The following is a 20393-nucleotide window of genomic DNA, read 5'->3' on the forward strand; positions in this document are numbered from 1 at the left end:
CCCCCGCTCACCGCACCGCCCGCCTCAGCGCCGCCCGGAAGTGACGCCAGTGGAGCGAACGAGCGCGGCGCAGAGCGGCAGCCGCTGAGGGCGCCCCCTAGCGGCCACCACCACAGAGGTCCGTCAGCAACCCACGACGGGGGGCGTGGCTTCGGCAAGGGGGCGTGGCCAGTCCCGCTTTATGGGGCGGGTCCCCCCACGGTGAGGACACGCGTGGGCTCGGGCGGCTCGTCCTGCAGAAGGGCACACGCAGACACAGGGGGCCCTTGGGCTGGGGGGTCCCCAGGTATGGGGTCCCCAATGGCACTGGGGGCACTCGGAGGGGAGGAGCCTCGGTGTAGCATCGCACCGATGGGTGGGGGTCTTGTGGTGCTGGGCGCACCCATGGCATGGGGCAGGGTATCTCCCTGGGTGAGGCCAGGTCTGGGGGGAGGTCTGCTCCCCACACTGGGGGGCCTGAGCGCCCCCAGACACCCCCCAGAGAGGCCAGGTGTTGGCATATTAAATATTTAATTGGCAGGAAAGGCACTCACTGGGCCTGTCAGGAATAATTAAGACACCCCCCAACCTCTGCAGCCTGCCCAGCCCCGCTGCAGTGCTGTCCCCGGCCACACCTGGGGACCTGCTGCAGGGTGGGGGCCTCTGCCCTTCCCCTCCCCACCTTTGGACCCTCCCCACCCCCACAGGGCACCCCAAAATGAGGTGAGGGGGGAGAAGGAGAGCCAGGAGCTGTTGGGGAGCAGAGACCCCCAGCAGAGCGGGGCCGCAGGCAGGCAGCGAGCCCCCCTGGGTGCAGGCAGACACCCTGGCGCAGATCCCCCTGCTCACTGCAGGGGCGAGATCTTCAGGGGAATCATTATCCGCGACTCCATGGTCCGGATCAGTGGGACTAGAAAAAGAGCGAGAGAGAGGTAAGGGCAGGGGGGTCCCCACTGTGAGCAAGGGGGGTCCCCAGTGTGGGCGGGGGGGGCCTGCTCACCCGTGTAGTACACATTCTCATCCCAGCCCCTCTTCCTCCAGGCCGCGTTCCTTGTTTCCTCCCGGGACTGCAGGTCCTTGTACGCTGTGGGGAGGGGACAGAGCTGGCACTCAGGGCTGCCCCCCCCCCAGAGCCCATGGTGGGGGCAGCCCAGGGGGTGACAAGGGTGGCAGGGGGGAGCCCGCTTACCCCAGAGATGGTGCACCACATACAGCTCCCCAATCTGGGAGAAGAACCCACCAACCGCCTCCTGGTTCTCCTGTCGGTACTTAATGGCCCGAGCCCTGGCATGCAGCGGGAGAAACATCGTTGGGAGGGAGTTGCCCAGGGCCCCCACTCCTGGGGGACCTTTTCCCCCCTTGATTCCCTCTGTGCTGGCAAAACAGTCACTTACCAGTTGTTGCCCCATTCGATCATGGTCCCTGGCTGGAAATAGAAGACAAAAAAAACCCCAGTGTGAGCAGCCAGATCCCTGCTCTTGGGCTCTCCTCACCAAGGAGGAAGGAATTTGGGCAGCTGCCCCCCAAAACACAAGGCAGGACCCCCATCCCAGGGGTATATCGACCCAAATGCTGCCCCACGGTGTGGGCTGGTCCCCTGCAGCTGCTCACCTTGAGCTTGTAGGTCCTCAGCTCATAGATGTTGGGTCCCTGGCGGGGCAGGGGCTCATTCCAGAAGCTGAACTCCAGAAGCAGCTGATTCCTGCGGGACAGCAGCATCCGGCTCCTCTCCTTGCGGAAGTCCAGGTACTCCTGGGGACAGCCCCAGCTGGGGGTTTTGGGTAGGGGCAACAACCCAGGCCAGGGGGTGTCAGGCAGAGGAGAGGGGCAGAGCTCAGGCGCCTCGCCATGATCCTTCCTGGTGGTACCTTATTTTGTTTGAGCTTGTTCATGCAATCCATCAGGGCCGGGTACCCGCCTGAGAAGCGCCAGAGGTGCACTGGAAGGAGAGCGTGGTGCTGGGGAGATGGGGGTAGTACCCCAAAAGCCCACCCAGAAGCTCACATCCCTCTCCTCCTGCATGACAGCCGGCCCCTGGCACAAGCCGAGGTCTTCGACTTTGCTCACAGCCCCTCAGGCAGCAGAGCTACCAGAAGCCACCGCCTGCCTGCCCGCACCTGCCTGGTCCTGCTCGCCGTACCACGTGTTCCAGTTGCCCACCAGGTCACAGGGGTAGTCAGCATCTGAGTGGAGCTTGGGCAGCACCTCCTCTCTGTGGGGGCAAAGGGGGAGAAGCTGAGGGGGGGGGGCGGCAGCAGCAGCCACCCCAAACCACTCCAGATACCCCCATTTGCCCTCCCAGGCCAGTACAAGGAGTCTGGGCATGGAGCAGTCTGCCCTAACAGGACAGGGAGCATCCCTGGGGGTGCCCCCATTTCACAGAGAGAAAAACTGAGGCAAGGAGCAGAGACACAGACCCACCCAGCATCCTGAGGAGCTCCACACAAGCCCACCCTCCCAACCCCCTCGCTCCAGAGTGGCACCCCAACAGCTGGCTGGGATGCCAGGCAGCACCCCAACAGCAGCAGGGCTCACGTCAGGCTGTTGTAGGCATCCAGGCACTCTGGCTTCACGTTGTGAACTGCAGGGAGAGGAGAGAGGGTCTGCCAGGGCAGAAGCCGAGGCCCTGGGAGGGTGGCCCAAGGCAGAGCAGCTCAAGGTGGAAGTCCCCATGGGTGAGGAGGGGCCAGCAGAGCAGGGTGCACCCCACCTGCTCTGACCCCCAGCTCCATCCTCCCAGCGGGGCCACTCACACTGGATCTTGTAGAGGTTGCTGGTCTCCTTCTTGGAGAGGAGGTTGGAATGGGCATCCTTGCGGGGATCCACCTTGTGCACAAAGAGGGAGCGGAACCAGCTGCCCTCGGCGTCCCTCGAGTACTGCCTGTGAGACAGCGGGTCAGCGCTGGGGGGGCACGTGCCAGCACACCCATGCTGGAGGAAACCCCAGCATCTCTGGCCTGGGAATGACAGACTGGGGGGCAAAAACAGCAGCTGAAGGCCACAGTGCTGGTCCTTTCCTCCAAGGTCTTCAGGCAGGAGGTGCCTGCATCCTCCAGCTGCTGGGGAGCACAGTCCATCCTGGAGGGCTTCGCTCCGTTCATCCCAGAAGGGGTGGGGTGGGGGGTGGGGTGGGGCACCCGGCCCACTTTTATAGGGAATATGTAGAACATCGAAGGTGGCAGCTCTCCCCATCCCAGGCTCTGGGGGCCTCAAGCCCAGGGGGCCCCAGGGGGAGCCAGGCTGGCCCGGGGGGGCAGGGGAGCACTCTCCCGGGATCCCCCTCAGCCGCAGGAGCTCTGGCCAGGACCCCCGCCGCGGTGGGGCAGACCCGCTGCCCCATGGCAGGGCACAGCCTGCCCAGTGCCCTCCAGAGGGCCGGGCGCCCCCAGGGCAGCGGGGCGCGGGCGGAGTCCTCCCCGCCGCGGGGCTGCTGCCGGCCGGACCTTTGCCCAGCGGGCTGCGCTGCCCGGTGAGGTATTAACAGCGGGGCCGGCACCGCGCCAGGGCCCGGGAGCCGCCCGCCGGCAGCAGCCCCCGGCCCGCTGAGGGGACCCGAAGCCTCGGAAGGGGGGACCCGGGCCGGCCCCACTCACCGCGCTCCACCGGGGGCGCCGCCGCACCCCAGCAACCGCCGCACCGCAGCCGCCATCTTCCCCCGCAGCGGGGCGGGGCTCAGAGGGGGCGGGGTTACAGAAACCCCGCCCTCCACCAGGCCACGCCCCACAGGGGCGTAGCTCCCCGCCCTTCCCTCAGAAGCTGGCCTGGAGAAGGGTGATTCTGATTGGCCGCGGCGCCCCACGGCCGGCCACACCTTCTCGCTCCGAGCCGTGCCCACTCCTTCCCGCCCTCGGGCAGGGCGAGGTCTCATTGGCTGCCGGCGGGGAGGCGGTGCCCGGGAAGGGCAGAGCCCCATCCGAGTCCTCGAGTGCCAGCAGCCAATCAGAAAAGCCAGCTGTAAAAGCCAGTGCCTGATTGGCTGCCATGTCTTGCTCCACGGCGTCTGGCCCCCCGCCGGCCAGAGGGGGCAGCTGATGGTTGGTCGCTGCTTCAGGGGGGCGGAGCTCCCGCAGACTCCTCCCCAGGGGAGGCGGGGTCAGCATAGGGCGGGGCTCCCCCCGTGCCGGGGCCTCCTCCGGGCGTGGGGACACCTGCGGTCAGGGTACAGGGCACCTGCTGCTCCTGTCTGTCCCACGGCTCCCCCTATACCCTGTCGCCCCCAGCCTGCCCCATAACCCCCTCCCACCGCACAGACCTGCCCCACAATTGCCCCGGTACCTACCCCCCCATATCCCCCCACTCTGTCCTGGGGGGGCTGCAGTGCTGGCTGTGGGTCAGGGCACACCATGGCTCCCTTGTTCCTAGTGCTGGGGAGGTCACTGGAGGGGCTGGGAACTGTGGTCCCTGCAGGGGGTAGGCCTCCCCAGGGGAAGGTATTAGGGTCCCCTGGAGTGCAGTGCCCTGCCCAGCCCTGGGTCTTTGGGGCACCCCAGGTACTCTGCTGTGGGGGTACTGGGACCCCCAGGATCCCCCTATGGTGGTCCTTGGGGTACGGAGGTACTACCCTGGCCAGACCGCCCCCCCAGCTGCTGCTCTGGGGGCCACTGTGGCACCCACCAGCACCTGTGGGGCTACCCAGCACCCGTGGAACCCCAGGGCAAGGGGTGTCAGAGCAGCTTGGGGGACACCTGGGGTTAAGCTGGGGGTCAGAGGTCCCTACTCCAACATCCCCCCCAGTCCCCAGATGCTATGGGATAGGGGGCAGGAGGCCGGTTTGGGGGTCACTATGGAGGGGAGGGTTAAACAAAGGGGTCACCCCTGAGTGCCCCCCACCTACACTCACCTTGCTGGGGTGCAGTGGAGGGACTGGGGGGTGGTGAGTAGGGGGCATGGGTGGGCCCACCACCTCCTCAGCTGGGGGCCACAGGGGACACCAGCCACAGGGGTGAGGGGGCAATGGGGGACCCCCACTCTGTGGTTCCTGGGGCATCTGGAGGGAGGGAGCGCAGGGGGAGCTGGGGGGAGGGCAAGAAAACAACAGGGGTTACAGGGTTAACTGCCCCCCAGCCCCCCCCCCCCCCAAAGCCTTTGACCCCCCCAACCCTCCCTGACCCCCTCAAAGCCCCCAACCTCCTCCTGCCTCCTGGGACCCTCCCAAACCCCCTGCTACCCAGGCTCCCCATGCCCCCCTGTGACCCCCCAAGCCCCCTCACCGGGGCAGGGGCGATGCACCCCGACGCAAGGCGCAGACCCAGGCATTCAGCTCCTCGGGGGTCTCAGCCCCCAGGCAGTACGTCCGCATCCCGGGGTGCTCGGCCTGGGGATGGGGGGGTTCATGCTGGAGGGGGCCCAGGAGGCCCAGAGCCTCCTGGGCCCTGTCCCCGCACCCAGGACACCCCCGGATCCAGTGACCCAGGGGGTGGAGGCTGACCGTGAAGAGGAACCGGGGGGCGCGGGGGGCAGCAGGCAGTATGCGGATCTCATAGCCGGGCAGGGGGAGGCCGCCCCGCACTTGCTGCTCGCTGCTATCTGGGGGCCAGAGGGGTGGCGGGGGGTGAGAACACCCCCAGGGACCCCATTGGCACCCCAAGAACCCCAGCACCACTGGGGGGACGCAGAGAACTACTCTGAGTCCCACTGGCTGTCCCCAAACCTCCTGGGGCTCCCCAGACCTCAGATCCCTACCAGAGACCCCTTCAATCCCCCAGGGGCCCCCAATCCCCCAGGTTCCTTGACCCCCCCAGGGCCCCCCACTCCCCTCAGGGACCCCACCCCTGATCCCCCCAGGTTCCCTGACCCCCCCAGGGGCCTCCAACCACCCAAAGGACCTTTGATCCGGGAGCCCCCCCCAGGGACCCCCAATGCCCTAGGTCCCCAAGCCCCCAGGGTGTCCTGCCCACCCCCCTGCCCCCCCCTCACCCCGGTAGTAGTACAGGCAGAGATCGACCAGCACAAACCAGCGGCGCTTCCAGAGCCGCAGCCCCGAGCTGTCCTGTGGGGCAACAGCGGCTGAGCCCACCCAGCCCATCACCCCCCCAAACCCCAAAGCCCCCCCAGAGCCCCCCAAACCTCATAGCCACCCCAGCAACCACCACCACCCCTGCCACCCCAGCATCCCCTGCCACCCCCACGCCCCAGCACCCCTTTTGATCCCTCAAAACCTATAATACCCCCAAAGAACTCTTCCCACCCCAACACCCATACCCCCTCCAGACGCCCAACCCTCTCCAGTCCCCCCAACCTCATGACCCCCCCCAGCACCCCCCACCCCAGACCTCCCCAATCCCATACCCTCCCACCTTGGAGCCCCCTCATACCCCCCACCCCCAACCTCCTCTGCCCCCCACCTGTTTGTACAGCCAGCCGCGCATGGCAGGGGGGGCGCGGGGGTCTCTGCGCAGCGCCTGCCCCCCCTTCCCGAAGGTGTGGACCCGCGGTACTGGCCGGCAGGGCTGGGTGGGGGATTCACCTGGAGTGGGGGCTCCGAGCAGCTCTCCCAGGCCCCTACCAGTCCCCTTATCCCAATCCACCTGTGCACCCCACTGTGACCCCCCCCAACTCCCCAGGGATCCCCTGGGGCACTATGCCCCCCCCCTTGTGCCCCATAGGTCCCCATGGATCACCGGGCTCCCTTGGGCCCCCCATGTCCCCCCCCCCCAGCCCCCTGAGCTCCCTTGGGTTCCCCACAGTCCCTGCTGCCCTCCCATGGGCCATCAGCCACCCTGAGCCCCCTGAGGTGCCCCATACCCCTCCAGCTCACCATGACCCCCCCAGCCCCCTCGCTCCCTTGGGTATCCCCTGCCCCCCCCCCCATGCCTCCCCATGACCCCCCCCCAGCACCCCAGGTCACCCTTGGATCCGAGCTCCCTTGGGTACCCACTGCCCCCCCCCCCCCATGACCCCCCCCCAGCACCCCGGGTCACCCTTGGGTCCCCCACGTCCCTTCCCAGCTCCCCACACCCGCCCAAGCCCCCCCGTGCCCCCCTCCCCCGCCCACCTGGGTGCCCGGGCCGGCGGGGGCCCGGCGGGGGGGTTCGCTTCCCTCTGCCATGGGGGTCCTGCGGGGGCGAGGGCACCGTCAATGTCCCTATTGTCCCCGCGGAACAGAGGCCCCGTTCTTCCCGCTGCGGGGGCGCCGGGCCGCGGGCCGGGGTGGGGTGGGCTCGGCTCCGCCCATTGCCCCGAGCTGGTCCCAGTTGCCGGCACAGGAACCTCGAGCTGGTCCCAGTTCCCGGCCCATTACTCTGTGCTGATCCCAGTGCCGTCCCCCCCGCGCCGGCGCTGGCCCCAGCCTCCATCCCATCAGCCCCGTGCCGGTCCCATCCCCTGGTCCCAGTTCCGTTATCTCCGCCAGTTCGGCTCCCAGTCCCATCCCACTGCCCAGTCTAGGTCCCGGTTCCGATCCCAGTCCCATACCGTTATCCCGGTGCTGGTCCTGACCCCCCGGTCCCGGTCCCGTATCCCGGTTCCGTCCCAGACTTTCTCGGTTGTGTCGGTGCCGATCCCGTTATCCTGGTGCTGTCCCAGCCCTGCCCGGTTATTTTTATCCGTTATCTCAGTCCTGTCCCAGTCCCGTTATCCCGGTGCTGCCCCGGTCCCGCCCTGTTATCCTGGTGCTGTCCCGGTCCCACCCGATGCCGGCAGCGTGGGGAGTCCCGGGGCGTTCGGCCTCTGCCCTGGTCCTAGTGCCCGCCCGCCCCGCCCCGCCCCTCCCACGCACGGGCCTGGCTCCTCGTAGCACGTCACGGCGCAGGTTGCTTCCCGCTCCGCCAGCCACCAGGTGGCGCCACCGCCCGGCCCACGCCTCTCCTTCATCCCCCCGCCCTGGGAGGTGTTCCCTTCTCGCACCGCCCCCTTCCCTTGAGCGGCATCGACTTTCCCCAATCACAGCCGCTTCCGCTCCCTCTCCTCCTTCACAGCCCTCCCCGTTGGCTGTCGCGCCGCGCAACCCGCCTGGCGGGGGCGGGAGCAGGCCAGCGCGGGACCAATGGAGGGGCGCCGGGGGCGGGCGCAGCTCGGCGCGGCCCGGAGCGGCGGGGCCCGGGCCCTCCCCGCCGCCATGGCGCTACCGCCGCGCTGAGCCGCCTCCCCCGCCATGGCCGGGGCCATCGCGTCCCGCATGAGCTTCAGCTCGCTGAAGAGGAAGCAGCCCAAGACCTTCACGGTGCGCATCGCCACCATGGACGCCGAGATGGAGTTCAGCTGCGAGGTGACGGCCGGGGCGGCGGCGGCGGGGCTGGGCCGGGGCTCCCGGGGGGGTGGGCCGCACCCCCGCCCGCCTCCGCGGTCTGTCCCGCCCGCCCGGGGGTTGCCCCTGGCCCGGCAGCCGGCCTGAGGCCGGCCTGGCGGTGGGGCCGGGGCCCGGCGGCGGGGGGCGCGGGTGGGGGCCGGCCGGGCGGTGGGTGGGCCCTACGCGGTGGGGGAGCGACCCCCGGGGGCTGCCGGCCGGGACAGAGGGGTGTGCGCGGTTCTGGTGTCTTGTTTGTAACTCGCCTTCATTCTCATTACAATTCAGCCTTCAGGCAGCCGCAGGCGCCCGCTGCACGGTGGCTACCGTGAGGAGGCCGGCGGTGGCCCAGGTGGCCAGGCCTGAGCCCACCAGGGTCCGGCTCAAAGCGCTCAGCAAACACACACAAATACATTTTTCACGTTTGCGTGAGTTATTAGCTCAGTCCTGAGGATGAAGAGGGGTCTGGGGGCGTTGTGCCCAGCTGCCCGCTGTGGATGTGACTGCTTTTTCCCTGATATTTTCCTTTTTTGTGGCCCTTAAACCTCCCCTGGGCGGTTGCTGTCAGGCCCCAGGGTCTCGTTTGTTGTCGGTGTCTTTGCAGCCAATCCAGAGGGCTCAGGCATGCAAACACCGAAAGCCGTTTCTACCCAGTTTAACCTTCTTATTTAATAGTTTATATTTCATTAGTCTGATGCTTATCTTGATGGAATCCCAGCTCCTGTAAGCCGAGGGGTGTTTGTTGTCATAAATTTTCTTGCTTTTGACAATTGTTGTCCGCTCTGAAGAACTTTCTGCCTTTCCCAGGGAATAAGGATTTATTTGAGATAGTAGTCGTGTGAGCTTCCCACTGTGATGCTGCCAGGAGAGTTTAAGCATCCTGGCACTGTTCTTGCATGTTTTTCTGAGGCTGCCAGTAATAACGTATGATGAAAAGTAAATAATTTTTTTTTTTAATGTTGCAGCCATTTGTTGCTTCACGTTGGGATTAGGGGATTTGTGCAGCAGTGAGGCAGTGCTTTTGGGTGGGATTTGACTGTGCAACTTGTGCCTCTTGAGATGACTTTTCGGGGAGGTTCCTGCCAAAAAAGCTTGTTGCTGCAGATAGACTTCTCCAGCCTTTGTGAAAGTGCAGGAAGGAGTTCCTGAGCAACGTGTATGGTCCTGCTCAGGTCTCCTGTATTTTGTCTGAGCTGATGCATGGGGGAGTTCAGGCATCCTTCAGCACAGAGTGCTCAGGTGGAGGGGAGGGAAATAGTTGGATGCTTGTGAGTGATGGGGCTGTTTCACACCATGCTTGGTGCCCGTGAGCACAGGGCAGTCCATGTTGAGGTGTGAGTTTTATTCAAGCAGTCCAGCTCCCTGGCCGTGTCTCTGCCCCTGTCTTTGTCTTGTAGTTGTATGGCTCTGGGGAAAACTCCTTGGCTGCTGATTCTGCAGAAATGCACCAAGCCCAGCTCCTGACGTTGCAGATGGATCAGACACACCCTGTGGCCTCGAGTCGCTGGGGCTGATGTGACGGAGGGGATGGGAAGGTGGCCCAGGGAAGGGTTTGTCTCTGTCCTTGCTGTGGCAGCCCATGGCGAGACCTGGAGCCAGGAGCAGAGCTTGTGGCCTTGGCCACTTTGCCTGAAAGTCAAAGGAGTGGGAGGGTCGATGGTCTGGGGAGGACCATGCTCTCTAGAGGGATCTGGCCCCTGCCCGAAGCTTTGCTGGGCTCAGGCTGTGGAGGGTTGAGATGAGAGAGGAGCGAGCAGCACTGTGTTTGCTGGAGTATCTGTGTGGGCATTGATGTGATGGGTTTCTTTGGATGGGAAGGACTGCTGACCGGAGCAGGAGGCTGGGGAGGGGGAAACCCCTGCTGCACAAACACACACCAGAGGGTTAGTGGAAGGAGGTGCAGTTGGGAGTCTTGCTGTCGTGCTTTTGGGGGAGGCTCCTGAGATGTGTTTTTGCAGTCTGTAAATGGTACCTGGTGCTGACAGGGATGGGTAGCCGATGGTTTGTTGGAGATCTCATCAGTAGCCTGCTCCTGGGGGCATGCCACTCACTCGGAGCCGGGCAGGGGGGACTGCTGCTGCCTCTTGGCTTCTCTTGCCTGTGCTCATCCCCTCCCTCTCTGCCATTGCTGCTCTCCAGCCGTGGGCACCTCCTGGCTCCACCAAGGGAATGAGCTGCAGGTTCAGCAGTTCCTCTGTGAGTCCAGCAGTCCTAGGGTTGTAGCTCTGGTTGGGTTTTGGTGTGTACCTGGTGTGCTGGAGCCTGCTCCCTGCCTTGGGCTTGAAACCCCATGGAAAACAGCAGCTGAGCAGGCAGAGGAAGGAGTGCAGGAGCATTTTGCTGCCTAATTCATGCTGACGCCTTGACCTTGGGTTGCCAATCCAAATGGCCTTGCCCAGGACCCCTGCCCGCTCGGCAGTCGTCCGGGGAGCACTGTTTTGCTTGAGCCCTGGGAGCTGGGTATTCACAGTTGGGAGGGACAGTGCTGCTCCCTCCTGCATCCTCTGCGTGCTGGCACTGCGGGTCCCTGCAAAGGAGAGGCTGCGGTCCAGGCAGAGCGGGCTGATTTCTGTCATCCTGCCCTGCCATCTTGTCATGCCCTTGGTCTCATCCACTTCCAGAAGTCTCTGTCCTCCCTCCACCCCATTGCAAATAGCCACTGCTTATCTCTGTGCCCTAGGTGTGTGTTCCCAGCCTTGCTCTGAGCGTTGCTGTGTTTCTTTCACCCTGCTTTTCCTTCTCCAGGAGCCAGATGCCCAGCCAGTGAGTGGTCTGAGGGGTGTGAGGCTGTTCTGGGAAGGCTGATACTATGTGTGCTGGTCTTCAGCATAGCCTGACTGGTGGCTTCCCGGACAGGTTTTGATCCTATTGCTGGTAAACACACTTCAGCAATGAGTTTTTCTGTGTGGGATTAACATAACTGATCTTTTTTCTTTCAACTTTGTTGCAGAGCTCTTGAGGTGTGATCTGTGTTGTCATGAGTTAGACTTCCCAGCCCTGCTGCGCAGGACAGAGGTGCTGTCCTCACCTGGAGGCAGTGGCAGCGGAGGCCTGAGACCTCGAGGCTGGCCAGACAGCTGGAAATAGTGGAGGCCATGGGATGTAAGACCTGGCAGTGCCTGGCTGGGCAGCGTGGTGGGCAGCTGGGGCTAGCAAGGTCTGCCCCAGCCCTTGGGGAAAGTGTGTGGAGCAGCTAAGAGATCTGAATCCGTAACCTGCTGTGGCTTGATGGCTGGCTCTTGGGGCTGGACTGAATGTCGCTCAGTGCAAGCTGTAGAGCCCTGGCTCTGGTCCCAGCAGTCCCTCTTCTTTTGACCCCACCAACACCGCCATAGCTGTGAGGGGGACATCTTATTTTTCTGTGTTAATTTTTCAGTCTGCCCTGTGGAAATTCCCAGCTGTGTATTTTAAGAGATTAAACCCACTTTGCATCTGTTTACTCTGCAAATGATGTCTCTAAATCGAGTCTAAATCTAAAATAATTCATAGAAATGAAATTTTAATCTTTCTAACCTGGTGATGAAACTTAATAATCACGGTTGGGGTTTCACTTTAAAGACTTATAATTTGTTTGGGGAAATCTTGAAGGCACAAATTGAGTGTCTTCCTTTATGTTACTTCCATCGCAGCTGTTTGAGCCTGGTACCTAATTAATTGATAGCATCTTGAGGAAGGATAGACATTTGCATAGCTCTTAAAATCCCCATGTTAAACCAATCCCTAGCTGCCTCACCTTTCTGAGATCACCCTCAAATAGCTCCTGCGGTCCCTCAGCTTTCTGTGCTTGGAGAGCAGCAGAAGAGAAATCTTGTTGAAAGACATTTAATGTTGATGTTCTCCTGCGATTAACACCGCGATAGGCAGTGCACTGCCCGAGTACCAATTTGGGAAGCTATTTTAAGTGGCATAGTGTAGAGCAGAGCTTGCCAGGGTGTGGTACAAATGGCTTGATGTCAGTTCAGAGTGCAGTGCCAGGAGCCTGCTGGGCCTGATGGTTTCCTCTGCTGTTGCCACCCTGATGGTGCAGCTTGCTGACAGTGGCCCTGAACCAAATTAAAGTAGTCGACATGGCAAGGTAATGTGGTTTTGGTGGTGCCTCTCTAGATGAGGTAGTTGGTTATCCATTATCTCTGGCGTACATTTTAAAAATCTGTGGTATTTTTGAGTCTTTGTCTTCCAAGGCATCGTTCATCCTGTCCCTCCAGTAGGATGGTGGTGGTGTAACGTGGCTGGTGTCAGGTTGGTCTCACGTGGACCGATGTGCAGTTTTTTTCCTCCAAGAACCAAGTTCCCTGGTTGATAGGAGAAACCCATCAATCTTTCTTTTGGTTTTGTGCATGTCTTTGCCCGTTTCTTCCTCTTGCAGTGGTCAGTCAGGTTAGTGGCTTTTCACCTCTGGAGCCACAGCACCTTTTCTGAAGTGTGTGTTTTATCTTTAGCCTTTTAATCGTGCCTGTGATCTTGGGCCTGAAACTCCTGCAGGGATCATTACTTCACCAAGGATGCAGCTAGCTGTCCAGCGGCTTCCCAGCCTTAATCCCTTGACAGTAGCAGCTTCTGTGGGTCGTAGCTTAAAAATGAATGGAAAAGCTTTACAGCCAACCTAGAGAAACAGCTGAAGTGTTCAAGCAGCAAGAAGAGGCAGGTTTGGACTGATGTATTTGCTGGTCCAAACGTGCACGCTGTCACTGCTTCAGTGCTTAATCCGTTCCTCTTTGTCCAGAGAATAACCTTGGTTGGAAGGGATCTTTTTAGCCCAGTGCCCCACTCGGTGAAGCGCCAGTTGGACGAGGTTAGTTGTAAAGCTTTTCTGTTTGCTTGTAAGTAGGCAAGACCAAATTTCAGCAGTGTGTGGCCAAGGATTTGTCTCTTTGTTAACAAACCTAGGGAGTTACGTAGCTGAGCTGCAAAAGCTTATCCTCTGAAACAGGAGCAAGCAAAGATTTGGTGGTGAAAATCTGGAACCAAATAAGTTTTTGAGTAAGAGCTGGCACAGTAAATTGAGGTCGAGTTTTGAGCTCTCTCTAGTCACTGCACCAAAATAAAACAGGCAAGAGAAGGAAGCCAGGAAGTAGAGCGCCCTCAGCTTCCTTCTGTGTTGCAGGATCCTTGGAAGGGGTTTTATAAAAATCCTTCCATCCCTGGTTAAATATCTAGCAGCAGCTCAGTGATGCTAGTAGGGGCAGTGACCTCTCTCACTGCTGCTAAGCTTCTGCAAACAGGCAGGAAGTTAACTGGAAAAGACGGATCTGTGGGCAGTAACAGCTATTTTAAAAAAGCTTGAGAGAAATAATCCCCCTCAGCTACAAAATGATCTTCAGTAAATTGTTGGGATACCAGCTGTCAAGTCAATGTTCTGGTTCCTCAGCACACCCATCTGCCCCGATCCTGTGTTGGCTCTCTGCGAGTGCTCAGGAGTTTGTGCTGTTTGGTTGCTGCTGACCCCTCTTTAAATATGAGCTGCAGGTAAGGTATATTTTCTCACTTCGTGGCTTGGAGGGGTTTATGCCAAAAAAGGTCAGAAATTCTGTTGATTCACAACAGTGTCATTTGGGAATTAATTTTTTAGAGATGTCTTGCTTGGTGTGGTTCAGTTCTGCATTCCCTTAAGCTGTGCACAAGTCACATGAGACTTGCTATGAAGACAGGTCCTCCTCTTTGGCTTCTCTCTGCCTCATCCTGCATCTGAAATGCTCTCTGGATCCCCTGTGTCCCACTGCAGCCTCTTCTGAGCTGATTGTGAAACTCCGAGTTATCTCGTTCCCTCCAAAGATGGTTCAGAACTGCTGTCAATCGTCAGTCTTTGTGGTTAATCCAGAGGAGGTGTGTTGATGCAAAGGGGAAGGAGTGAAGGCATTTGGGACAGAAAGTCTTGCTCTTTTGGTGTACAGACTCTGGTTTTGATGCTGTTTAATATCTCTTCTTTCTTCCTCTTCTTTTTTTTTTTTTTTTTTTTTTTTTTTGCTACAGTGTCTTTCAAGTAGGTGGTTTTTGAAATTAAAAATACTTGAACAGGGAAGCAGCCCTGGAAACAATCTACTTGAAGCTGGGAGGCAGCACTCTGTTAGAAAATCAAACAGCCCTTAAGACTGGAAGAGAGGCGTTTGATAGTATACATGGTTTAGCCTTGCTTCATTCAGAGGTAAACTTGCAAGGCTAACCCTCTCTCCTAAGGCTGACAACACTGGCTTCTTAAAGCCTAGCGTGGCTTTCCCTGTGGTAAGCTGTCTGTTTTCAGAGTGCATCAGCAGGCAAAAGATCATCAGAGCAGGTCAGGCTTGTGCTGAAATACCCTGTGTCAGTCCGCAGTTGGCTCCCACGTGGTTATTCCTGCCCTGTGGGGCCCTTCCCGCAGCGGCAAGGAATGCAGGCTGCTGTCAGAGACAGCTCTGTCTGATGTTATATCCCTATGCATCCTTGGCACCCAAAGGCTGGGGGGTCCCTGCAGGATCAAGATCCTTCTCTCAACCTCTTGGAGCTTCTTCCCCTGTGTCGAGCTGCTGCTTGACCCCGTAACTCTTAGGTTGTGCAAACCCAACTTGTGGGGATAGGTGAGGCTTTGGGACGTCGTCATCGCTTGTTGTCCCCTCCGCCTCTCCCACTTGCCTCAGTGCTGGCTGGCCGGAGCCACAGCAGCTTGTTCTGCCGTGTACCCCACTCCGTCTCTGTCTTGGGCAGACATCACGAAATGTGCTTGGCTGCACCATCTGTGTCCTTACGCCTGGGTGCATTTTTGGCCTCCTCGGTGGTTAACAGAATAGGTTTTAATTAAAAGCTCATTATCGAGTTGTCGTGTAGCATTAGTAAATAAAAATAACTTTTACAGCCCTGTCTTGTGGCTCAGTAAGTGGCAATTGAAAGTATTTGACATCACTTGATTTTTTTTTTAAAAAATGGAAGCATATTACGTATTTGATTCCCCATTTGCTGCAAATGGGCTTTAAATCCAAATAAATTGTTGTCTGTGGCAATCCTAATATCATTCAAGTTCAGAAAGAGAAATAAATGTGGTCTGCAGTCTCAAAAGTTATTTCCATTTCAGGCGTAAACTGTTGTGGCTCGTTTGTTTGGGCATCTCCTGGTGGGATGGGGAACAGATACAGCCCACCGATTTATTGTTTCCCAAGTGGTTAGTGGAAGGGTGCTCTGCTCAGCCCCTGCCCCCTCCCTTCTGCCATCTTCCTCCCTGTTTCACTGAAGAGGTGTCACATCCTCTTGTTAAACCTTGCTTCTAAATGGAAGTAACATCACACGATGGAAGCTGAGCACATCTTCCTGGGGCTTGGTCCCCTTTTCTTCGTGGTCTTTCAGACTGTCATGTCACCACAACAGGGACTCTGTGCTCTCTTTTCATCTCTAGCACAGAACTAACGCTTAATAAAATGATCTGCTGAGGTGAAAAGCCTTTTTCTGCGTTATTTAAAGATAAATGGGTGCAGTGAAATATTCTATAGATGTTAGTAATTTCTTCCAGGTCATGCATTAACCTGGTGCTGTGCCTTCTGCAGAGCGGCTGCATTGCGTGGGGTGCAGAGGGACCGTTGGCAATGGATTTTCCCTGGGAAGCAGTGTGCCTGGGCTGAGCTGCTGAGCGCTGCCTTAATGCCCTCCGGTCACTTGTTTGTTCCCTTATTCCCCAGCCTGACCCCAGGGACAGCTGAAGCTCTGGTGGTTTGTGTTTGTGTCGACACGGAGGTGAGATCTTCATCTGCCGCCCCTGGACAGAGCCAGGTTTTGTCCCCAGCGGTTTGGGTACCTCCCTGTTGTCTGAGGAGAGCTTCTCACGTGAGGAACCTTGATCTTAAATGGTTTAAAAAGTGTCCTTTTTTTTTTTTTTTTCCTTCCCTTTTCCATGTAGTTGGCGTAAACTCAGTTTGACATGGTTGGAAGACTATGCCAGTGGTTGATTTTTTTTCCATAGACCACCTGCTCAACCCTCTGCAGGGTGGCTGCACCCTCCTGTGCCTGGCACCCCTTTTTTGTAGCACTTTGCTACAAAAGTGCCGACTTCGTAGTGCTGGCACTCCTTCCTTGTCACCCCACAACAAGGGAATCAGATAACCCTTCTGCTCATTTTTGCAGCTGGTTTATTGACTTGTTAGCTAAGGAGCAGTTGTGAAACTTGATGGAAGGGTTGTGCACCAAAATAAATTGTCCAGTTGCCTGCTAGCTGGAAATGACTTCTGGTGCAGGTTAATAAATAATGCAAACCCTGTTAATCGACGCCAAATGCAATGTCTCTGCTGGAGAAAAAGATGATGCCAATAACTGGTACTGGAAGCACTCTATTCTAGCCACTGGCTGCTGACTTTTAAGTGTTTGGTGCTGTTTACTTAAAAGGCTCTGCTGATAAATTGTAAACACTCTGTATTTAGTAAAGAACATAAATTCCAGCTCCGCAGAGTAACAGCCTTGCAGCGCTTACCCTGTTTATAAAGCAGCTTGTCCACGTATTCCTTCAACGACTCGCTGGATATATCTAACAACCTGTGTTGCGATCATACTAATGGAAGAACACAAAGCTGCAAATGTAAGAGGCGATGCCTGCAGCTGATCGAGGATGCTGAGGTGACGCATCTTGCTCCGTCCTGCGGGTCAGGTTCAGGTTATCATGATGTAGCTTTTTATTGGGACATTGAGCTTTATTATAGCATTGTGCCAGACGCTCTGGCATATGGCTGAGAGGGAATTTTTCTGCTCTGAGCCTCTTTGTTTTGTTTTCAGGAGCTCGTAATGGCTTGTGAAACCGTCTTTGCGCTTCAGGTGTCACTTTAGTGCAGAGCAGGGGAATGGCGTTACTAGCAGAGGATGGGATGGGGAACTGCTAGCCCATCCTGGCTCTCCCCCAGGCTCTCTGCCCAGCCTTGGACAGCAGCTCTCCTCATCTCCTCGTGCCTGGGGGAGGCTTTTTTGTGTTTTACAACCAGGAAATGTGGCAGTTAATGATACGAGTCCTATCAAGTAAGGGTAAGGAGGGCTGAGGTCCTGAACGCCTCTAAAGCATTTTGAGCTCAGCTGTCAAAAGACGCCACTTGAATGCAGATAGTTATTTTAAGTACCGAGGTGTGGAATGAAATCATGTATGTTGAAATAAACGTGGCTGCTGTTCCATTTATATATTTAATGAAGGTAATTCAGCACAGTCAGGGAGGCTGTCTGAGCGTGTTACTGTTGGAGATTTCAGCACTGTGCGGGCAGGAATGTTAAATATATATTTCTGCTATAACGTACTCGTGCAGTGACAAAGCAGCGTGTAAAATCTAGCAGCAGAAGCAATCGCTTAAAATATTCCTGTCACCAGATTAAAACTGCAAGGAAGGGGGAAAACACACAAAGCTCTTGCTTTAATGCTCACTGCTGGTTTTTGAAACGAACGGCTGGCTTGCTTATGGGGAAGAAATCTTTGGGTCATGCCAGCTGCTGCAGGGTGGTGAGCAAAGTCGGGGTGCCTGCGTGTGAAATTCTGCAGGGGTGGTTTGGTGGGGAGCCACAGCGGGTGGAAACCCTGGCTCGGGGGGGGATGGGACTCAGTGGGGTTGCTCCAGGTTTGTTCACAACACTGATCCCATGGGATGTGGAGTGTCTGGGGAGGAGACGCTCCTGTTAGCAACACGCAGGGGCCTGTCCTGGGAAAGGTTAGGTGCAGGGCTGTGTGCCTGCAGGCACCCATCACTCCTCTGAAGCAATAGGCTGTAATGTGGTCCTTGCAGAAAGAAAAAATAAAAAAAAAAAGAAAAAAAGCCGATAACACTTTATGCAAAGCAGTTTCATTCCAGTTAAGAAATAGCCCTTTGATGGCAGCCTGTTTTTATGTGCCTACAGAAATGGTACAAAATAGCTGTTTAAATGTGTCTCGCTCTGTTTTGTCTGAACCCTTGAATTAACCTCCCTCTTAAAATAATAGTCAGGAAAAGATCTTCTACAATCTGAACCATCCTGTGCCAAGCTGGAGCTCGTCATGGGGACTGGAGGCTAGCTAAATGTGTGAAATTAGGGTTTTATAATTACAACCCTGCAAAACTTGCTCCTCCTGGTGTTTTTGACCTCGAGGTGTTGACGGTGGTTGATAGGAATTGCGGAGAGGCTGTGGCGAGCCGTCTGGGGGTGTTGGTTTTTTGGAGGGTAACATTGACTTTATTCTATTCTGGGACTGCCAGTGTGTGTGTTTGCGTGCCCTGGGAGGGGGAGAAAATAACGATATACTCATTTAATCAAAGCCAGCAGAATGGCAATAAGCTTGTCCTCGGCGGCTTTGCCCACAAGGCGGCAGTGGGTGACAGCGGGAGCGGCGCGACACCAGCCCCAGCAGTCCCTGCCGAGCCTGAGCATTAATATTGATGCTGTCCAGGTGGCACCAAGATTGAGTTGTAGTGACAAGAGAATGTGCCGAGATCCTTTTGCCCTAGGGCTTTAGAGTAATGGCCATATGTCTCGGTCCAGCAATTGTTTCCACTGTGCAGATGGAAGACCAAAGTGGCTTTGGCATATTAGATTAATCTGTTTTATGTCCCTCTTCACCTTTCTGCCTCCCAACGCCTTCTGTTTTTATGAGCAAACTTCAGTAGCAACATAGATGCAGCTGCAGGATTGCTCGAAGGACATGGTCTTTGAGCAGGACCAATTTTCTCAGCTCCTGAGCTACTTTTTTCACCAACATTTTCAGCAGAAAATGCAGTGTTGACCCTATCAAAACATGCTCCAAGAGTTGACTTCAGTGATAATTTTTTTTTTTCTCTGATCTTGTTTCCCTTTTACATGTGCAGGGTCGGTGGCTCTGGATGAACACACTTTGCACATAGATCGTTTCACTTCTGATTTTTGGGAGTGCATTGCACCCTTGTCTGTGAAACCCTGTTGCTGACGCTGGAGCTTGTGCAGGGCTTCCTGGGACTATTAAGTGGAGCCGTTAAAGCTATTAAGGGGCAGTTAAGAGTGATTTTTATTTCTTGCTGGAAACAGGCTGCTCATAGCAGTGCATGGCTGCTCAAAAGGAACCTGAATGGACCCTTCAGGTCCTCTGTTGAATGTTGGTGGGTTGCCAGAGGAAGAAACAGAGGGTTTTACAGTGTCGTTTTTGGAAGGGGGGAAAAATCACATCTCTGTTTCCTGCTGAGGGAGGAGCTGGTGATCTGCAGATGAGATCAGATGGAAGGATATAAAGTATGCTTCATTAAGATGTTTTCTTATCTGTACCAGATGCCTTCTCCACACTGTCAAAGACCTCGTGAGGTGAAAAAAGAGTGGATTTGGTTGAATGGAGATGAAGTTCTGAAATCTATCTTTGTAACTCTGCTTTCTCTTTGCTTTCCTGCAGGTGAAGTGGAAAGGGAAGGACCTGTTTGATCTAGTATGCAGGACACTAGGACTCAGAGAAACCTGGTTCTTTGGGCTTCAGTACACTATCAAGGATACGGTGGCCTGGCTCAAAATGGACAAGAAGGTTGGAACCAAACCTCCCTTGAGAGGTCGTGTGGGATGACGAAAGACTATGTACTTTGCTATTTCTTTGAATGCTCAAGGTTGTGTTATGTGTGGTGCCAAAGCGAACTGGGTGAAGTGTATTTAAATCTCATCCCCATGGCATCTGTAAGTTAAAGTAAGGAGAGGTGACAGAGATAACCCCAGCTCCTTCTGAGCTGTGAACCTTGGACCGTACACACTGAATCCCCTTGAGGCATGCTGGGAGATGGCCATGCTGGGATGCTGGACTTCAGAGTGACTATAACATAAATGCAACCTAAAAGCCTCTCTTCTGTGCCACTGAATGACAAAACCATTAGTGGAAAAGTCAAATTGCATCTTGGCTTCTTTTGTTTTTGAGATGTATGAAGAGCTGGGGGGGGGGAGAACCAGAGGAGTGAGAAGGAGATGGAGCTAAGGGAGGAAAGGCTTCCCAAATAGGCGAGCCTCCAGGTTGCTGAGGGGTGGGTTGGAGAAGTGATAAACACGGTTCTGTTTGCATCCAAAGGATGTTACACTAAAACCAGACAGTAATTGAGACTGTGAGGGGGGAGGTCTGGGTGTCTCGTGTGTTATGCCAAGGTTTTAAACTAACATCAGTCTGAACTGGGCAGTGCCAGCACAATAGAAAGGTAGTGAGGAACAGCACTGAAACAAATACAAGAAGAGGCAGTGTGGGGCAACAACGAGAAGGTTCGGATGGTGGCGTAGCAGGATATAGCACCGCTCT

The 20393-nt window shown here is 56.9% G+C and overlaps 2 protein-coding genes across 15 annotated transcripts in view; one reads left to right on the top strand and one right to left on the bottom strand.

Moving 5' to 3' along the window:
* Window positions 1-491: 491 nt before the first annotated feature.
* NIPSNAP1 (nipsnap homolog 1) lies at window positions 492-7879 on the bottom strand. 6 transcript variants are annotated; one of them, XM_080366265.1, is made up of 15 exons: window positions 7393-7667; window positions 6974-7034; window positions 6324-6428; window positions 5896-5968; window positions 5408-5505; window positions 5190-5293; window positions 2733-2860; window positions 2515-2560; window positions 2097-2191; window positions 1848-1918; window positions 1591-1731; window positions 1374-1405; window positions 1169-1263; window positions 980-1063; window positions 492-889 (listed from the first exon to the last, which is right to left on the bottom strand). In XM_080366265.1, exons 2-15 carry the CDS (start codon window positions 7025-7027, stop codon window positions 825-827), a joined length of 1191 nt encoding a protein of 396 aa, XP_080222391.1. In that variant the 5' UTR covers window positions 7028-7034; window positions 7393-7667; the 3' UTR covers window positions 492-824. The 6 variants fall into 6 exon arrangements, 5 of the variants coding, with proteins under 5 accessions (XP_080222391.1, XP_080222392.1, XP_080222393.1 ...); XM_080366266.1 differs by lacking the exon at window positions 5408-5505 and having other exon boundaries at window positions 6324-6445; XM_080366267.1 differs by lacking the exon at window positions 7393-7667 and having other exon boundaries at window positions 6324-6445; window positions 6974-7012.
* A 101-nt stretch (window positions 7880-7980) lies between these two features.
* Window positions 7981-20393, top strand: part of NF2 (NF2, moesin-ezrin-radixin like (MERLIN) tumor suppressor) — a 49499-nt gene continuing 37086 nt past the window's right edge. For all 9 annotated transcript variants that reach the window (XM_080366054.1, XM_080366053.1, XM_080366051.1 and 6 more), the window contains exons 1-2: window positions 7981-8185; window positions 19518-19643. In XM_080366054.1, coding sequence (XP_080222180.1) covers window positions 8072-8185; window positions 19518-19643 — 240 coding nt within the window. In that variant the 5' untranslated portion in view covers window positions 7981-8071. The remainder of the gene's footprint in view (window positions 8186-19517; window positions 19644-20393) is intronic.

This window comes from Falco punctatus (genome assembly GCF_963210335.1).
Source record: "Falco punctatus genome assembly, chromosome: 1".
NCBI lineage: Eukaryota > Metazoa > Chordata > Aves > Falconiformes > Falconidae > Falco > Falco punctatus.